This window comes from Pristiophorus japonicus, chromosome 19, assembly GCF_044704955.1.
Source record: "Pristiophorus japonicus isolate sPriJap1 chromosome 19, sPriJap1.hap1, whole genome shotgun sequence".
Classification (NCBI taxonomy): Eukaryota; Metazoa; Chordata; class Chondrichthyes; family Pristiophoridae; genus Pristiophorus; species Pristiophorus japonicus.
Genome location: NC_091995.1, coordinates 86,386,726 through 86,405,623, shown reverse-complemented (window position 1 = coordinate 86,405,623; position 18,898 = coordinate 86,386,726). Strand labels below are relative to the sequence as shown.

The 18,898-nt window shown below is 50.6% G+C and overlaps 3 protein-coding genes across 6 annotated transcripts in view; 2 read left to right on the top strand and 1 right to left on the bottom strand.

The window, feature by feature from the left end:
* LOC139230514 (cytohesin-1-like) overlaps nt 1–11,811 on the top strand; it is a 96,121-nt gene extending 84,310 nt beyond the window's left edge. The window contains exons 12-13 of the mRNA XM_070862344.1: nt 9,136–9,290; nt 9,839–11,811. Coding sequence (XP_070718445.1) covers nt 9,136–9,290; nt 9,839–9,917 — 234 coding nt within the window. The 3' untranslated portion in view covers nt 9,918–11,811. The remainder of the gene's footprint in view (nt 1–9,135; nt 9,291–9,838) is intronic.
* On the top strand, nt 7,405–8,611 carry LOC139230011 (actin, adductor muscle-like). 3 transcript variants are annotated; one of them, XM_070861727.1, is made up of 2 exons: nt 7,405–7,621; nt 7,724–8,611. In XM_070861727.1, the coding sequence occupies exons 1-2, from the start codon at nt 7,447–7,449 to the stop codon at nt 8,605–8,607; spliced, it is 1,059 nt and encodes a 352-aa protein (XP_070717828.1). In that variant the 5' UTR covers nt 7,405–7,446; the 3' UTR covers nt 8,608–8,611. The 3 variants fall into 3 exon arrangements, with proteins under 3 accessions (XP_070717828.1, XP_070717829.1, XP_070717827.1); XM_070861728.1 differs by having other exon boundaries at nt 7,405–8,112; nt 8,275–8,611; XM_070861726.1 differs by having other exon boundaries at nt 7,405–8,611.
* Nucleotides 11,812–18,205: 6,394 nt separating the features above from the next.
* Nucleotides 18,206–18,898, bottom strand: part of LOC139230007 (ADP-ribosylation factor-binding protein GGA1-like) — a 78,844-nt gene continuing 78,151 nt past the window's right edge. Inside the window, exon 16 of one of the 2 annotated variants that reach the window (XR_011587874.1) lies at nt 18,206–18,224. The gene's annotated coding sequence lies outside the window, so the exon portion shown is untranslated. The remainder of the gene's footprint in view (nt 18,225–18,898) is intronic. The other variant, XR_011587875.1, reaches the window with a different exon arrangement.

Below are 18,898 nucleotides of genomic sequence, written 5' to 3'. Positions count from 1 at the left end.
AGGGTCTGGTGAAGGAGGTTACAGAGATCAGGAGGGGTGTAGAAGCTGGAGGAGGTTACAGAGATAGGGAGGGGTGTAGGGTCGAGAGGAGGTTACAGAGATAGGGAGGGGTGTAGAGGCTGGAGGAGGCTACAGAGATAGGGAGGGGTGTAGGAGCTGGAGGTGGTTACAGAGATATGGAGGGGTGTAGGGGCTGAAGATGGTTACAGAGATGGGGAGGGGTTTAAGGGCTGGAGGAGGTTACAGAGATAGGGAGGGGTATAGGGGCTGGAGGAGGTTACAGAGATAGGAAGGGGTGTAGGGGCTGGAGGAGGTTACAGAGATAGGAAGGGGTGTAGGGGCTGGAGGTGGTTACAGAGATAGGGAGCGGTGTAGGGGCTGGAGGAGGTTACAGTGATATGGAGGGGTGTAGAAGCTGGAGGAGGTTACAGAGATAGGGAGGGGTGTAGGGTCGAGAGGAGGTTACAGAGATAGGGAGGGGTGTAGAGGCTGGAGGAGGCTACAGAGATAGGGAGGGGTGTAGGAGCTGGAGGTGGTTACAGAGATATGGAGGGGTGTAGGGGCTGAAGATGGTTACAGAGATGGGGAGGGGTTTAAGGGCTGGAGGAGGTTACAGAGATAGGGAGGGGTATAGGGGCTGGAGGAGGTTACAGAGATAGGAAGGGGTGTAGGAGCTGGAGGAGGTTACAGAGATAGGAAGGGGTGTAGGGGCTGGAGGTGGTTACAGTGATATGGAGGGGTGTAGGGGCTGAAGGTGGTTTCAGAGAGAGTGAGAGGTGTAGGGGCTGGAGGAGGTTACAGAGATAGGGAGGGTTATAGGGGCTGGGGGAGGTTACAGAGATAGGGAGGGGTGTAGAAGCTGGAGGAGGTTACAGAGATAGGGAGGGGTGTAGGGTCTAGAGGAGGTTACAGAGATAGGGAGGGGTGTAGGGGTTGGAGGCGGTTACAGAGATAGGGAGGGATGTAGGGGCTGGAGGAGGTTACACAGATATGGAGAGGTATAGGGGCTGAAGGTGGTTACAGAGACGGGGAGGAGTGTAGGGGCTGGAGGAGGTTACAGAGATAGGGAGGGCAATCGGTGCTGGAGGGGGTTACAGTGATAGGGAGGGGTGTAAGGTCTGGAGGAGGTTACAGAGATAGGGAGAGGTATAGGGGCTCAAGGAGGTTACAGAGATCAGGAGGGGTGTAGGGCTGGAGGAGGTTACAGAGTTAGGGAGGGGCGTAGGGGCTGGAGGAGGTTACAGAGATAGGGAGGGGGCTGGAGGACATTACAGAGATAGGGAGGGGTGTAGGGGCTGGAGGAGGTTACAGAGATCGGGAGTGGTATCGGGGCTGGAGTTGGTTGCAGAGAAAGGGAGAGGTGTAGGGGCTGGAGGAGGTTACAGAGATCGGGAGGGGTGTAGGGGCTGAAGGTGGATACAGAGATAGGGAGGGGTGTATGGGCTGGAGGAGGTTACAGAGATAGGGAGGGGTTGTGGGGCTGGAGGATGTTACAGAGAAAGGGAGGGTAGTAGGGGCTGGAGGAGGTTACAGAGATAGGGAGGGGTGTAGGGGCTCGAGGAGGTTACAGAGTTATGGATGGGGTGTAGGTGCTGAAGGTGTTTACAGAGATAGGGAGGGGTGCAGGGGCTGGAGGAGGTTACTGAGATAAGGAGGGCAGTAGGGGCTGGAGGAGGTTACAGAGATAGGGAGGGTAGTAGGGGCTGGAGGAGGTTACTGAGATAAGGAGGGCAGTAGGGGCTGGAGGAGGTTACAGAGATAGGGAGGGTAGTAAGGGCTGGAGGAGGTTACAGAGACAGATAGGGGTGTAGGGGCTGGAGGAGTTTACAGAGATCGGCAAGGTTGTTGGGGCTGGAGGAGGTTGCAGAGATAGGGAGGGGTGTAGGGTCTGGAGGGTGTTACAGAGATAGGGAGAGGTATAGGGGCTCGAGGAGGTTGCAGAGATCAGGAGGGGTGTAGGGCTGGAGGAGGTTACAGAGTTAGGAAGGGGCATAGGGGCTGGAGGAGGTTACAGATTTAGGGAGGGGTATAGGGGCTGGAGGAGGTTACAGAGATAGGAAGGGGTGTAGGGGCTGGAGGTGGTTACAGAGATAGGGAGCGGTGTAGGGGCTGAAGGAGGTTACAGTGATAGGGAGGGGTGTAGGGGCTGAAGGAGGTTACAGAGATAGGGAGGGGTGTCGGGGCTGGAGGAGGTTACAGAGATAGGGAGGGGTGTCGGGGCTGGAGGAGGTTACAGAGATATGGAGAGGTATAGGGGCTGAAGGTGGTTACAGAGACGGGGAGGGGTGTAGGGGTTGGAGGAGGTTACAGAGATAGGGAGGGATGTAGGGGCTGGAGGAGGTTACACAGATATGGAGAGGTATAGGGGCTGAAGGTGGTTACAGAGACGAGGAGGGGTGTAGGGGCTGGAGGAGGTTACAGAGATAGGGAGGGCAATCGGTACTGGAGGGGGTTACAGTGATAGGGAGGGGTGTAGGGTCTGGAGGAGGTTACAGAGATAGAGAGAGGTATAGGGGCTCGAGGAGGTTACAGAGATCAGGATGGGTGTAGGGGCTGGAGGAGGTTACAGAGTTAGGGAGGGGTGTAGGGGCTGGAGGAGGTTACAGAGATATGGAGAGGTGCAGGGGCTGAAGGTGGTTACGGAGACGGGAAGGGGTGTAGGGGCTGGATGAGGTTACAGAGATAGGGAGGGCAATCGGTGCTGGAGGGGGTTACAGTGATAGGGAGGGGTGTAGGGTCTGGAGGAGGTTACAGAGATAGGGAGGGGTGTATGGGCTGGAGGATGTTACAGAGATGAGGAGGGGTGGAGGGGCTGGAGGAGCTTACAGAGATAGGGAGGGTGTCGTGGCTGGAGGAGATTGCAGAGATCGGGAGGAGTTTAACGGCTGGAGGAGGTTACAGAGATAGGGAGGGGTGTAGGGGCTGTAGCGGGTTACAGAGTCAGGGAGGGGTATAGGGCTGGGGGAGGTTACAGAGATAGGGAGTGGGCTGGAGGGTGTTGCAGAGATAGTGAGGGGTGTAGGGGCTGGATGAGGTTGCAGAGATTGGGAGGGGTGTAGGGCTGGAGGCGGTTACAGAGACAGTGAGAGGTGTAGGGGCTGGAGGAGGTTACAGAGATAGGGAGGTTTATAGGGGCTGGGGGAGGTTACAGAGATAGGGTGCGGTGTAGGGTCTGGTGAAGGAGGTTACAGAGATCAGGAGGGGTGTAGAAGCTGGAGGAGGTTACAGAGATAGGGAGGGGTGTAGGGTCGAGAAGAGGTTACAGAGATAGGGAGGGGTGTAGAGGCTGGAGGAGGCTACAGAGATAGGGAGGGGTGTAGGAGCTGGAGGTGGTTACAGAGATATGGAGGGGTGTAGGGGCTGAAGATGGTTACAGAGATGGGGAGGGGTTTAAGGGCTGGAGGAGGTTACAGAGATAGGGAGGGGTATAGGGGCTGGAGGAGGTTACAGAGATAGGAAGGGGTGTAGGGGCTGGAGGAGGTTACAGAGATAGGAAGGGGTGTAGGGGCTGGAGGTGGTTACAGAGATAGGGAGCGGTGTAGGGGCTGGAGGAGGTTACAGTGATATGGAGGGGTGTAGAAGCTGGAGGAGGTTACAGAGATAGGGAGGGGTGTAGGGTCGAGAGGAGGTTACAGAGATAGGGAGGGGTGTAGAGGCTGGAGGAGGCTACAGAGATAGGGAGGGGTGTAGGAGCTGGAGGTGGTTACAGAGATATGGAGGGGTGTAGGGGCTGAAGATGGTTACAGAGATGGGGAGGGGTTTAAGGGCTGGAGGAGGTTACAGAGATAGGGAGGGGTATAGGGGCTGGAGGAGGTTACAGAGATAGGAAGGGGTGTAGGGGCTGGAGGAGGTTACAGAGATAGGAAGGGGTGTAGGGGCTGGAGGTGGTTACAGAGATAGGGAGCGGTGTAGGGGCTGGAGGAGGTTACAGTGATATGGAGGGGTGTAGGGGCTGAAGGTGGTTTCAGAGAGAGTGAGAGGTGTAGGGGCTGGAGGAGGTTACAGAGATAGGGAGGGTTATAGGGGCTGGGGGAGGTTACAGAGATAGGGAGGGGTGTAGAAGCTGGAGGAGGTTACAGAGATAGGGAGGGGTGTAGGGTCTAGAGGAGGTTACAGAGATAGGGAGGGGTGTAGGGGTTGGAGGCGGTTACAGAGATAGGGAGGGATGTAGGGGCTGGAGGAGGTTACACAGATATGGAGAGGTATAGGGGCTGAAGGTGGTTACAGAGACGGGGAGGAGTGTAGGGGCTGGAGGAGGTTACAGAGATAGGGAGGGCAATCGGTGCTGGAGGGGGTTACAGTGATAGGGAGGGGTGTAAGGTCTGGAGGAGGTTACAGAGATAGGGAGAGGTATAGGGGCTCGAGGAGGTTACAGAGATCAGGAGGGGTGTAGGGCTGGAGGAGGTTACAGAGTTAGGGAGGGGCGTAGGGGCTGGAGGAGGTTACAGAGATATGGAGGGGTGTAGGGGCTGAAGATGGTTACAGAGATGGGGAGGGGTTTAAGGGCTGGAGGAGGTTACAGAGATAGGGAGGGGTATAGGGGCTGGAGGAGGTTACAGAGATAGGAAGGGGTGTAGGGGCTGGAGGAGGTTACAGAGATAGGAAGGTGTGTAGGGGCTGGAGGTGGTTACAGAGATAGGGAGCGGTGTAGGGGCTGGAGGAGGTTACAGTGATATGGAGGGGTGTAGGGGCTGAAGGTGGTTTCAGAGAGAGTGAGAGGTGTAGGGGCTGGAGGAGGTTACAGAGATAGGGAGGGTTATAGGGGCTGGGGGAGGTTACAGAGATAGGGAGGGGTGTAGAAGCTGGAGGAGGTTACAGAGATAGGGAGGGGTGTAGGGTCTAGAGGAGGTTACAGAGATAGGGAGGGGTGTAGGGGTTGGAGGAGGTTACAGAGATAGGGAGGGATGTAGGGGCTGGAGGAGGTTACACAGATATGGAGAAGTATAGGGGCTGAAGGTGGTTACAGAGACGGGGAGGGGTGTAGGGGCTGGAGGAGGTTACAGAGATAGGGAGGGCAATCGGTGCTGGAGGGGGTTACAGTGATAGGGAGGGGTGTAAGGTCTGGAGGAGGTTACAGAGATAGGGAGAGGTATAGGGGCTCGAGGAGGTTACAGAGATCAGGAGGGGTGTAGGGCTGGAGGAGGTTACAGAGTTAGGGAGGGGCGTAGGGGCTGGAGGAGGTTACAGAGATAGTGAGGGGTATTGGGGCTGGAGGAGGTTACAGAGATAGGAAGGGGTGTAGGGGCTGGAGGTGGTTACAGAGATAGGGAGCGGTGTAGGGGCTGGAGGAGGTTACAGAGATAGGGAGGGCTGTCGGGGCTGGAGGAGTTTACAGAGATAGGGAGGGGTTGTGGGGCTGGAGGAGGTTACAGAGATAGGGCGGGGTGTAGGGGCTGGAGGAAGTTACAGATATAGGGAGGGGTGTAGGGGCTGGATGAGGTTACAGAGATAGGGAGGTGTGTAGGGGCCCGTGGAGGTTACAAGATAGGGAGGGGTGTAGGGACCCGTGGAGGTTACAGAGATAGAGGGGTGTAGGGACCCGTGGAGGTTACAGAGATAGAGGGGTGTAGGGGCTGGAGGGTGTTACAGAGATAGGGAGGCGTGTAGGGGCTGGAGGGTGTTACAGAGATAGGCAGGGGTGTAGGGGCTGGAGGGTGTTACAGAGATACGGAGGGGTGTTGGGGCTGGAGGGTGTGACAGAGATAGGGAGAGGAGTCGAGTTTTGGCTGAGCTCAGGTTTGCAGAGGGTCAAAGTGGAGAGGCTGGCCAGGAGTGCATTGGAATAGTCGGAGTTGGAGTTAAGAACGACATGGGTGAGGGTTTGAGCAACGGATGAGCTGAGGCGGAGGGGCTGCCCATACCCAGCATTGCTGCCCATGCCCCTCAACAATGAGCCTCGCCTTGGCTCACGTCTGGCCCAGCGGCCTTGTTGGACTGTTCGATTGACTCAGTCACCTCCCTGTCTACAACGGAAGCTTCACAGGGCATGGCCTTTCGCCCCAAATAGATCTCACCCCCACCCAACGTCTTTCACTGTCCCTCCCACCCCAGAGGGTGATAGAGGCCGTTCTGCACCAAAGGCTTTCTCTGCCGCGCCGAGGCGGAACTCCACGTTTACCGCCACGTCTGGGCTGGATTTGGTGACTTCCATCTGATCGGCCAGACTCCCAACGTATGCCTTGTGAGGCCCTCTCCTCCTGAGGGCCCTGTCGGCGAGAGCCTGAATCACAGGCCCCGTGGGCAAGAGCCTGAATCACAGGCCCTGTGGACAAGAGCCTGAACCACAGGCCTCGTGGGCGAGAGCCTGAACCACAGGCCCCGTGGGCGAGAGCCTGAATCACAGGCCCCGTGGGCAAGAGCCTGAATCACAGGCCCTGTGGGCGAGATCCTGAATCACAGGCCCCACAGGCGAGAGCCTGCACCACAGACCCCTGAATCACAGGCCCCACGGGTCGGGAGCCTGAATCACAGGCCCCGTGGGTGAGAGCCTGAATCACACGCCTCTCCATGGCTGAGAGAATCAGGGAGGAGCTGAGACCTTAGGCTAGAAGCTCCACTTTTGAGCTTGGCGCCAAAAAATGGGCGTTATTTCCGGCATGGGCGAGAGGGTTTTCAGATCGGCAGCGAAAAATGCCCGTTTCCATATTGTGCCAAAATGGGCGACATCTGGGCATTATACGTCATCTCAGCGGTAAAATGGGCGTTAAGCATGGCAAAAAAAAGTGGAGGTTCTCGCCCCTTGACTCTTATCAAGCAGCTGGTTTGCAGCACTGGGGAGAGCCGGGGGCTGGGGGAGAGACTGATTCGCACCGACTCACTCTGAAGTCAGGGAGCGAGCAGTTGGGCAGAGGCGGGGAACGGGGCTCCAGAAAGTGAGGGAGGGGTTTGGAGCGAAGGTGGAGGGGTGAGCGAGGGAAAGGTGGCAGGAGGATGTGGGTGGTGTTGCGGGTGGCAGACAGCGTAATGGGGAGGGGGATAGGAACATAGAAAATAGGTGCAGGAGTCGGCCCTTCGAGCCTGCACCGCCATTCAATATGATCATGGCTGAGGCTGTGAGTGGGGGGCTGGGGAGGGGGAGGTTGGGGGAAGAGGGTGTGGGGTGCGTGGGGGGGCTGAGTGATGGGGGTTCAGGGTGAGGGTGGGGGAGGGGCCTCCTGATGACGGCCCTCCTCCCTCTCTCAGTGACATCACCTGTTGTCTGTAACCTGGCTTCCTGTGTGTGTGGGGGGTCAGAGGTCAGAGGCAACAAGGGGACATTGTGAGATCAGCGCCGTTGCCCCCGGCGACAGGCCCAGTGTAGAGGGACGCAGGTGGGGGTGTGGGGCCATACAGACGGTGACACTCCAGTGGCTGCAAACAGGAAGAAAAGCGTGCCGATCGTATTGCTCAGAGCAGACCCAAGAAGCCCACCCCCGGATCCCCTCAGTCCGTGCCCTCGCTGTGAGAATGAGCAAATCCTCCCCCACTGCCCCCCAGGGGCCCCCCACCTGCACAGAAGACTTCACCGAGACGGCGGCTGTGGTGATGGACAACGGCACTGGCTACACCAAGGCTGGCTTTGCCGGCGACGACAAGCCCAGGGTGGTGGTCCACTCCCTGGTGGGCATCCCCAACCAGACAGGCAACGACCCGCACAAGGGGCCCGACTACTACATCGGCAGCGCCATCCCCAGTGACCCGTGGATCACCAAGACCCAGGTGGTCACCAAAGGCATCGTGACAGACTGGGACGCTCTGGAGATGCTCTTGCACCACGTCTTCTACCATGAGCTGCGGGTGGCCCCTGAGGATCAGGCGGTGCTGCTCTCCGACGCCCCGCTGTCGCCCACCGCCAACCGGGAGAAGTCGGCCGAGCTGCTGTTCGAGAACTTCGGGGTGCCGGCCATGTACGTGGCCCACCAGAGCCTGCTGTCGCTGTACTCCACTGGGAGGACCAACGGCCTGATCATCGAGTCGGGCCTGGGGGTCTCCTACACGGCGCCCATCTACAACGGCTACACCTTGCCCCACGCCACCTACCGCCTGGACCTGGCTGGGGGCAGGCTGAGCGAGTACATGGCCAAGCTGCTGGAGGAATGCGGCAACCCCTTCAGCCCCGAGGAGATGCACATCGTGCACAACATCAAGGAGACCTGCTGCTACGTGGCGCAGGACTTCAACGAGATGGTGGCCAACGAGAAAGACTACCCGACCGACTATGAGCTGCCCGACGGCCACATCATCACCATCGGCAAAGAGCGCTTCCACTGCCCCGAGTCGCTGTTCAAGCCCGAGGCGGTGGGGCTGACTGACCCCGGCCTCCACATGCTGGCCATGAAGAGCCTGAAGAAGTGCAAGGCCAAGCACCGGCCCGAGCTGCTCAACAACATCGTGCTGTCGGGCGGCTCCTCCATGTTCCCCGGCTTCGCCGAGCGCATGCAGAAGGAGATGGGCGAGCTGGCGCCCAGCCGCTTCAAGCTCAACGTCTACGCCTCGCCCCAGCGCAAGTTCTCGGTGTGGATTGGGGGCTCCATCATGGCCAGCCTCAACACCTTCCAGTCCATGTGGGTGTGTCGCAAGGACTACGACGAGAAGGGTCCGGCGATTGTCCATCGCAAGTGTTTCTGAGCGATTGGCGGAACGTGTGCGCGCGCGCGCGCGCTCGAGTGTGTATGGCGAGCGAGTGCTGACATTGTAATAAATAAACAGAATTAAAAACTCCCACCCTGGTCTCGCTGGCCTCTCATTGCGCGGGACGGCAAGGAACCAACACCGTCATGCTTCCACGCTTGCCGACGACCCAAAACTGGGTGGGGTTGTGAGTCGGGACGAGGATGCAAAGACGCAGCGAGTGGACGGAGTGAACCTGTGGAATTCTCTGCCACAGAAAGTTGTTGAGGCCAGTTTGTTAGATAGATTCAAGAGGGAGTTAGATATGGCCCTTACGGCTAAAGGGATCAAGGGGTATGGAGAGAAAGCAGGAATGGGGTACTGAGGTGAATGATCAGCCAGGATCTTATTGAATGGTGGTGCAGGCTCGAAGGGCCGAATGGCCTGCTCCTGCACCTATTCTCTATGTTTCTATGACAATAGGAAATAGGAAATGTGACGAGAGATAACAGACTAACTGTAGACCAACTTATTTTTATATTGCAGAATTGCTTCGACTTGTATTCTCCCAACAGCAAAGGCCACACCATTAAAGCCTGCAAAACCGACACAGATGGACGTGTCGTTGAAGGCAATCATCAGTTTTACAGGATATCTGCCCCTTCGAGGGAACAGCGGGATGAATGGATCAAATCAATCAGGTAAAACTGACCCAGATGTTTAAAGAAAAACTCAGGCATTGTGGTAAGGTGAGATGAGCCAAACTGGTGAAGAATTTGACTGTGAAGCTCATCAGAATGCACTTTTGTACATCTTGAGAGAAGTGTCTTAATGCTCCACTTCCCTCTTGGGACACTAATACTGAAGCTCGCATTTGCCAGCGCTAATTATCGGCAGGTGCTAAACTTACCGACCAGTCGATGTTAGCGCCTCAAAATTAATTTTTAGCCCCAAATGTTTAAACCTTTTCTGGTTAAAGGTTTAAATATAATCAAATGCCTCTATTGAGGACTAATTTCTGAACATATTATTTATGGAATAGAAGACTAAATAAAATTATACATTAAAATTTCAAACAGATTTTAGCTCCTTCAGATAATGCAAACATTTGATATTGTAAATTGTGGATTCCAAGATTAGAAGTATATGGAGTGCTGAAACATTAAGTGATCGCAGTTATTGTCTCTACCCTATTAAAAAAAAAGTAAATTTAGTGCAAGTGAGTAATTGTGTTTTTATTACGTTCCAGAGCCAGCATTACTCGGGATCCTTTCTATGACATGGTGGCAGCAAGAAAGAAAAAGCTAACGGACACCAAATCAAATTAGAAGGTTGTGCTGAGTTCCTTACCTCTTAAATGGCTGATTATATAAGACAGTGAAATAGCCAGCAGTTCTATGTGCACTGCAGCTGTTGGTGTCTGCACATGTCCCAGGACTCATTCTTTTATTCCAGTAGTTGGTGTCTGCACCTCGCCTTGGGCCAGTCCAGCTGTGCTGGTGTCTGCAAATGTCCCAAGACTATTTCTTCCATTCCAGTAGTTGGGGTCTGTACATGGCCTTGGACCAGTCCAGCTGTGTTAGAGTCTGCACATGTCCTTGAATTATTCCAGTTGTGTTGGAGTCTGCACATGTCCCTGAACATTCCTTCCATTCCAGATATTGGGACGTGCACACGTTCCTGGATCATTTCCTTATTCCGGATTGTGATTAACACATACTTCCACATGCTTTCTCGACATCAGTTATTGGGATCAATTCTCCAATTCCGATATTGGGATTGCGTAAATCAATGAATCAGGTCTCCATCAAAACTAACAGGACTTGACAATATCCACTGATACTGCACTCCACTATTTCAGATACAGAAATCATGGTCCTATTTCTTACTATTATCTTTGGGCTCCATTGACATCCATCTGGTTTTCTCCTAGACACCCAATGCTTAAGCATCTATAGGTCTAATCACATTGTCTGGGATAATGGTTGAGTTCTTTGCACCTCCTTCAACCAGTCCCTTGTATGTGGATCAATATGTTGTTAAACCCCTTAGTTAAACATATACTCGTAGCATCACTCTTACACATTTCAACATGACCCATGCTATAGCAAATATGTTTGGACTGATTAAGATAACTGTTGGCTTTTGATGTGTTTTGTAAACAGTTCTCCAGTACCAGAGAACACTGGCAACTGTAAATAATTGTCTATTAGGACATCTGAGGATGGAGGTGTGTAAATATGTACTTTATAAGCATTTTGTTGAACATGCAGTTGAGTGTCTAAATTTTTGAATGGTTTTACATATTTATATATATAGGTATATAGTGGGTTTTAACAAAAAATATGCACTTATTAATAAATCTAAGTTAAAAATAGAAAATGAATAGTTTTAAACAATGCATGTGGAATTGCTTTGAATGGTTCAGGCCCAGTGTCCCTTGATATCGAAGTCTTAATAGAAACATAGAAAACGGGTGCAGGAGTAGGCCATTCGGCCCTTTGAGCCTGCACCACCATTCAATATGATAATGGCTGATCATTCACCTCAGTACCTCTTTCCTGCTTTCTCTCCATACCCCTAGATCCCTTTAGCCGTAAGGACCATATCTAACTCCCTCTTCAATATATCTAATGAACTGGCCTCAACAACTCTCTGCGGTAGAGAATTCCACAGGTTAACAACTCTCTGAGTGAAGAAATTTCTCCTCTTCTCGGTTTTAAATGACTTACCTCTTATCCTTAGACTGTGACCCCTGGTTCTGGACTTCCCCAACATCGGGAACATTCTTCCTGCATCTAACTGTCCAGTCCTGTCAGAATGTTATATGTTACTATGAGATCCCCTCTCATGCTTCTAAACTCCAGTGAATACAGGCCCAGTCAATCCAGTCTCTCCTCATATATCAGTCCTGCCATCCTGGGAATCAATCTGGTGAACCTTCGCTGCACTCCCTCAATAGCAAGAATGTCCTTCCTCAGATTAGGAGATCAAAACTGAACACAATATTTCAGGTGAGGCCTCACCAAGGCCCTGTACAACTGCAGTAAGAACTCCCTGCTCCTATACTCAAATCCCCTAGCTATGAAGGCCAACATGCCATTTGCCTTCTTCACCGCCTGCTGTACCTGCATTCCAACTTTCAATGACTGATGTACTTTGACACCTAGGTCTCGTTGCACCTCCCCTTTTCCTAATCTGTCGCCATTCAGATAATATTCTGCCTTCATGTTTTTGCCACCAAAGTGGATAATCTCACATTTATCCACATTATACTGCATCTGCCAAGCATTTGCCCACTCACCTAACCTGTCCAAGCCACCCTGCATCCTCCTCACAACTCAGCCAACCAGCTTAGTGTCATCTGAAAACTTGGAGATATTACACTCAATTCCTTCATCTAAATCATTAATGTATATTGTAAATAGCTGAGGTCCCAGCACTGAGCCCTGTGGCACCCCACTAGCCATTCTGAAAAGGACCTGTTTATCCCGACTCTCGTTTCCTGTCTGCCAACCAGTTCTCTATCCACGTCAATACATTACCCCCAATACCATGTGCTTTAATTTTGCACACTAATCTCTAGTATGGGACCTTGTCAAAAGCCTTTTGAAAGTCCAAATACACCACATCTACTGGTTCTCCCTTGTCCACTCTACTAGTTACATCCTCAAAAAATTCCAGAAGATTTGTCAAGCATGATTTCCCTTTCATAATCTATGCTGACTTGGACCAATCCTGTCACTGCTTTCCAAATGTGCTGCTATTTCATCTTTAATAATTGATTCCAACATTTTCCCCATTACTGATGTCAGGCTAACCGGTCTATAATTGCCCGTTCTCTCTCTCCCTCCAAAAGTGGTGTTACATTAGCTACCCTCCAATCCATAAGAACTGATCCAGAGTCGATAGATTGTTGGAAAATGATCACCAATGCATCCACTATTTCTAAGGCCACTTCCTTAAGTACTCAGGGATGCAGACTATCAGGCCCTGGAGATTTATCGGCCTTCAATCCCATCAATTTCCCCAACACAATTTCCTGACTAATAAGGATTTCCTTCAATTTCTCCTTCTCGCTCGACTCTCGGGTCCCCTAGTATTTCTAGAAGGTTATTTGTGTCTTCCTTCGTGAAGACAGAACCAAAGTATTTGTTCAACTGGTCTGCCATTTGTTTGTTCCCCATTATAAATTCTGACTGCAAGGGACCTACATTTGTCTTCACTAATCTTTTTCTCTTCACACATCTATAGAAGCTTTTGCAGTCAGTTTTTATGTTCCCAGCAAGCTTCCTTTCATACTCTATTTTCCCCCTCTTAATTAAACCCTTTGTCCTTCTCTGCTGAATTCCAAATTTTTCCCAGTCCTCAGGTTTGCTGCTTTTTCTGGCCAATTTATATGCCTCTGCTTTGGATTTAACACTATCCCTAATTTCCCTTGTTAGCCACAGTTGAGCGACCTTCCCCGTTTTATTTTTACTCCAGACAGGGACGTACAATTATTGAAGTTCATCCATATGATCTTTAAATGCCTGCCATTGCCTATCCACCATCAACCCTTTAAGTATCATTCGCCAGTCTATTCTAGCCAATTCACATCTTATATCATCGAAGTTACCTTTCCTTAAGTTCAGGACAAGTTGCTTTTTTTGCATTCCAGTTTTCTGCAAATGTTCTCCTGGAAGTGTTGACTCTTGCTGGATCACTATTCTAAATGTACCAGCTGGCCATTCTTCAGCCTAGACAGGAAGTGTTGGCAAGCTATTCGACAGTGTGTGGAAGGGTGGGGGGATGTTGCGGGGAGAGGAGGAGGAGGAGAATTGCAACCGAGTCCAATTCTGATCACACCCAAAGTCAACACAAGCACACTCTCCGTGCAGGAGTCACAAGATAGCATGAGCCCGATCTGAGATGTCGCCTTCTCCAGATGTGACAGGGAAGCATAGTGGTTAGGTTACTGGACTAGTAATCCAGAGACTTGAACTAATGATACAGAGACAAGAGTTCAAATCCCACCATGGCAGCTGGGGAATTTAAATTCAGTTAATAAAAAAAAATTTGAAATAAAAAGCTCGTATGGGTAATCCATACTCCATGTAACTGCCGGATGTCGTAAAAACGCATTTGGTTCACTGATGCGCTTCAGGGAAGGAAATCTGCCGTCCTTACCTGGTCTGGCCGATATGTGACTCCAGACCCACCAGCGAAGTGGTTGGCTCTTAACAGCCCTCTGAAATGACCTAGCAAGCCACTCAGCTAAATTGGGGATGGGCAGTAAATGCTGGCCTGGTTAGCGACGCTCACATCCCGAGAATGAATAAAAAATAAATTGCAGCCTACCTATCGCCACCCCGACTGACATTGGTGAGTTTAGCAGAGGCAGTAAAGTTGGGTTGATTTTCCGCTTAAAGTATCTGTCGTTGCTCAGTGAGAGCACTCTTGCCTTTGAGTTAGAAGGTTATGACATCAAGCCCCGCTCCCGACACCCGAGCACATAATCCAAGCCGACACTTCAGTGCAGCACCGAAGGAGTGCTGTATTGTTGGGAGGGTGCTGTCTTTCTGCCCTCTCAAGTGGATGTAAAAGTTCCTACAGCACTATTTGAAGAAAAGCAGAGGAATTCTCCTTGGTGGCCTGTCCAATATTTAGTCCTCAATTATCACTAAAATCAGATTATCTGATCATTTATCTTATTGCTGTTTGTGCGACTATGCTGAAAACAAGTTGGCCACGATTTGGGGCTGCATTTAAAAATTATTTCAGTGGCTCTGAAGCACGTTGGAATGCCTGGAGGTCAAAAAAGATACTTTATAAACAAAAGTCTTTTCCTTTAAAGCCTAATTATTAATCTGATTACAGGTTGGCACTGCTCGAACATTTGAACAAACAATTTTTCCGTCACAATTTAGCTTGAATGGTTGGCCAGTCCAGACTCTGGACTACTCCAGCACTACCATATGTTCAGTGGCATTCAATGAGGAGGCATGCTTTCACAATGAAACATTAGTTCATCTTCACAAAGGCGGTGATGGGAGAGCTGGAGTGGGACTGCTAGAAATGGGGCTTGAGCCCAATTCAGAACAGCAGAAATCCTTCAATATAGGTCAACTTTGAGCAACATTAAGCTACTCTTAACAACTTGTATTTATATAGCACCTTTAACGTTGTGAAACTTCACAGGAGTATAATAAGATTTAAAAATTTGACACCGAGCCGCCTAAGTAGAAATTAGCGCAGGTGACCAAAAGCTTGGTCAAAGGTGTAGGTTTAAAGGAGCATCTTGAAGGAGGAACGAGAGGTAGAGAGGTTTAGGCAAGGAGTTCCAGAGCTTGGGGCCCAGGCAACAGAAGGCACGGCCACCGATGGTTGAGCGATTATAATTAGGGATGCTCAAGAGGGCAGAATTAGAGGAGCGCAGACATTTCGGGGGAGAGGCGTTGTGGGGCTGGAGGGGATTACAGAGATAGGGAGGGCGAGGCCATGGAGGGATTTGAAAATAAGAATGAGGATTTAAGTCGAGGTGTTGCTTAACTAGAAGCCAATGTAGGTCAGCGAGCACAGGGGTGATGGGTGAGCGAGACTAACCCAACAACATTAAGTTACTCTTAACCCAAATGGGCTTCAATGGAATTTGATCTTCTCCAATTATTGCCTTTTCTGATACTTAAGAGAAGGGAACAGGTTCTACACGTTGACAGAAAAAGTTATTTTCAACATATGCCTTGTTTATCTAGCTACACTTCTTGTTATGATCATGTTTATATTCCTATCTATTAAAAAGTTTATTTTGAATAAAGATTATTGACAAGCTGGTTTTGTGGAATATGAACTTTAATTTTATTGCTGTAAATAAACTAATAAATTTATATTTTGCAAAAAAAACCCCACACATCTTGAACCAGTATATTCTGTTCTTTCTGACTCGGTGTTTCCAAGATTCTCCAACATGTTCTTGCAACTTCTAGAGCTGGGATTAATCGGCTCGGACCATTAGCCTGATCAATAGGACCACTAGTGAGCAGAACCCCCTTGTACCCCAACCTATGTGAATTCCAGAGATCAAAACCAAACATATACTTGAAAAAGAAAAATTTGCAGGGTTAGGTGGAAAGAGCAGGGTTGGAGTGGGACCAATTAGACGGTTCTTTCAGAGAGCTGGCACAAGCATGATGGGCTGAATGGCCTCCTTCTGTGCTGTACGGGTCTATGATTAAAAGCTCACGAAGGACAGCTCGCCTGATAGTTGGGTCGAAACATTGTTCGGCATGGTATGGAGCCCCAAGTTCAACACATTGGGCTCAATTTTCCCCGATCATTTGCGCCGTTTTTTTGGTGTGCGCCGTTTTTTCTGGCATATTTATTTTTTTCCAAGTTTCCCCCTGCGATCTGCGCCGGCGTAACTGACTTAGTTACGATTTTTCTAGCCCAGTTTTTTTTGACCTTTCCACATGTCTGCGCTGTTTTTTTCCAATTGTTTGCAGTTTAGCCAATATTTTTTTCTCTTAGGTCGGCGTATCTGGCCACTCCCGAAAAACCTTCTGGGGAGTTATGAAAACCAGCGCACATTGACAAATCTGCGCTGAAATACGGCATTGATTTTAAATCGAAGATTTTGGAGGGAGTCAAGTACACTGTCAAAATCAATAATAAACTTCAACTTTTTTTTAACCTGTCAACGTAGTAAATGTAAATTTGTTGGATTTCAGAAGTTCTCTCATTTTTTTTTAACTCACTCACACACCATCAGCGAACGTCTTGAAGCATGGCTGGAGAGTCATAGGTTTGGCCGGCAGAATCGGCCCCACGCCCGGACACAGCGACTCGGGGTTTGGCTACAAAACAAGCTGGGGGGCAGGGGGGTGGAGGAGAGAGAGAGGTGCCGATCAGAAGGCTTGGAGCCCGGGGGTGGGGAGGGAGAGAGAAGTCAAAAGACCTTTGGGTATGGTCCATCCACACAGACCTGGGGAGATACAACTGCGAACCTGTGCTGCCTGCTTTCCTGCTGTTTTGGGATTCTTTCAAAGGTTAAATTTAAGTATGGGGGCAATACTGACAATGCCTTCCACATGGACATGTTTACTGTTTGGAGCTCTTTCATAATGTTATGTCGTGTTAATGGAACATGATTAGTTTTAATGTAAAATATATTTTATTCAAAAGTTTACGATAACTTAACTTTAATAAAATGATTCTTGTATCAAACTTTAGTTTAAGATCACTTAAAAATTTTAAGATCACTTATAAACTTGTAAAGTTACATAACTTACAAAAACTTTTAATTTGAGAACAGTTACAACAGTAACAATAATATCAACAGCAGCAAATAAAGGCTGCACCCATCTCTCATCCCCCTTATTCTAAGACCGCCCACTGCACTTGGTCTTGAACACGCCACCACCCCTGCCCACAGGCAGTGGCATGGTGTTTCTGGGCTTGATACCAAGCTTATTCTTTCTAACATCTCGGGTACTGCACACCTCTTGAGGGTGGGGAGTGGGTGGGGGGCATCAGCGACAGGCAGCAAGTTGGAGGGCCCGGCTTTCGGCTCTTGAGAGACTGGTGTGGGGATTGGAGTGAGAGTGACAGTTGATTCTCATGCCATCCCTCATGCGCCCTGATAGTGTCTCAACGACCTGCAACGTTCCCTCCCTTATGGTCAGTGACGTGGTTTACACTACCTCTGACATTTCCTCCCTCATGACCACTTTTCCCTCACTGATGGTCCCGCATATCGTTCCCATTTCTCATGAAAGTGTTGTTACTTCGCCCAACAGACCTTCCACCTCATCACTCACCCCACTGTGATGGCGTCCAGGAGTGATCGGGTAAGGTCAATACTCTCCGCACTCAACGACATCTGAACCACATCTGTTAGATCCTGCACCTCAGGAGAGCGCGGTCGAGTTCTCCTTCCCCTCCTCCCCATGGGTGTGGCTCGCACTGGGACCCATAGCCTGGGACGGTGGGGCCCTGGGTGTGCCTCGCTGCACCGCACCACTGGAACCTGCAACCTCGGAAGGTGGGGCCCTGGGTGTGCCTTGCTGCACCACACCACTGGGACCTGCAACCTTGGAAGGTGGGGCCGAGTGTGCCTCACTGCACAACACCACTGGGACCCGCAACCTTGGAAGGTGTAAAACAATGGAATGTCCCACCAACACTCAAACCACTAGTCACGGAAGGGGCTGTCACCTCCATGAGCGGCACCTCCACCAAAGTCAGTACAACAGTGGGAGCTTCATCCAGCTCCATCCCCTCATCCCCATGGATGGATTGGAAAATATTCTCCTCTTCAGGCTCGTCTGCATCTGAATCTTCTTCTGCATCGCCAGGGTTGGCCTCAAGTGCTGCAAAATATAACAGAACAGTCAAATGGTTAGCAGCAGAGGAGGGGGCAGGTTGGGTGGCATGAGTAGGCTCACACATTGCAGGCCAGGCAGCAGGTTGATTTGAAGAGCGATGATGAATTTGCAGGACTTACCCTCTCCCTCGAGTGTGTGCAGTACTGATTGTTTTTTTTCCAGGCAGGACCCATCAAAGCAGCGACCCTTTCTTCCAAGGGTGTCAATGGGTGCAGATTTGCTGGGCCTCCTCCTGTTCGAGTTCTTTCCCTTTTATTAAGTGCCAACCTTCCTCTGCAAAGATGAAAATGCAACTTTTTAGAAAGTCTTTCTGCTGGGTGGGACATATTCAACTGGTCACATTTACAATTGCATTGAATAAATGAAAATATTACTGACACTAACTACTTGACCAAGGTCCTGCCGTTTCTTTTTACACTGGCCTCTAGATCTCATGGTGTTCACCACTGCGCAGTAATCTTCTGCAACTTGGTGCCAGCATTTCTTTATTTCTGTTGGTGGAACTTTTATGTGACCTCTGCTGGTGTCCAGCTCCTGCCATCTGTTCTCAATCACAGTAACTAGTGCCTCCACTTCTTCCAGTAAGAAATTCTTGGTCCTTGCTCCGCGTTGCTGCAGCTGTGATTTTTCCAATGCTCTCACGCAGCACTTGTCACACACACAACTAGCTCTTTAAAAATGGCCGATTGCCAAATCCAAGCTGTACCGAGCATGTGCATCCATTGGAACGTCAAAAACGTAACTTTTCCCCCCCGCGCATGCGCAGAAGGTGCGGCATTGTTTTTTGGCGCAGACAACAGACTCCACCCCCCCCCCCCCCCCCAAGGCGACTGGACACGCTGTGTGGCGCTAAATTTGAATTCTACATCGGGGAAACTTTGGCAAAATATTTCTGCCGCATTTCTGGCCTAGAAAAATGGGCGTAACACTGGCAATACACCAGAAAA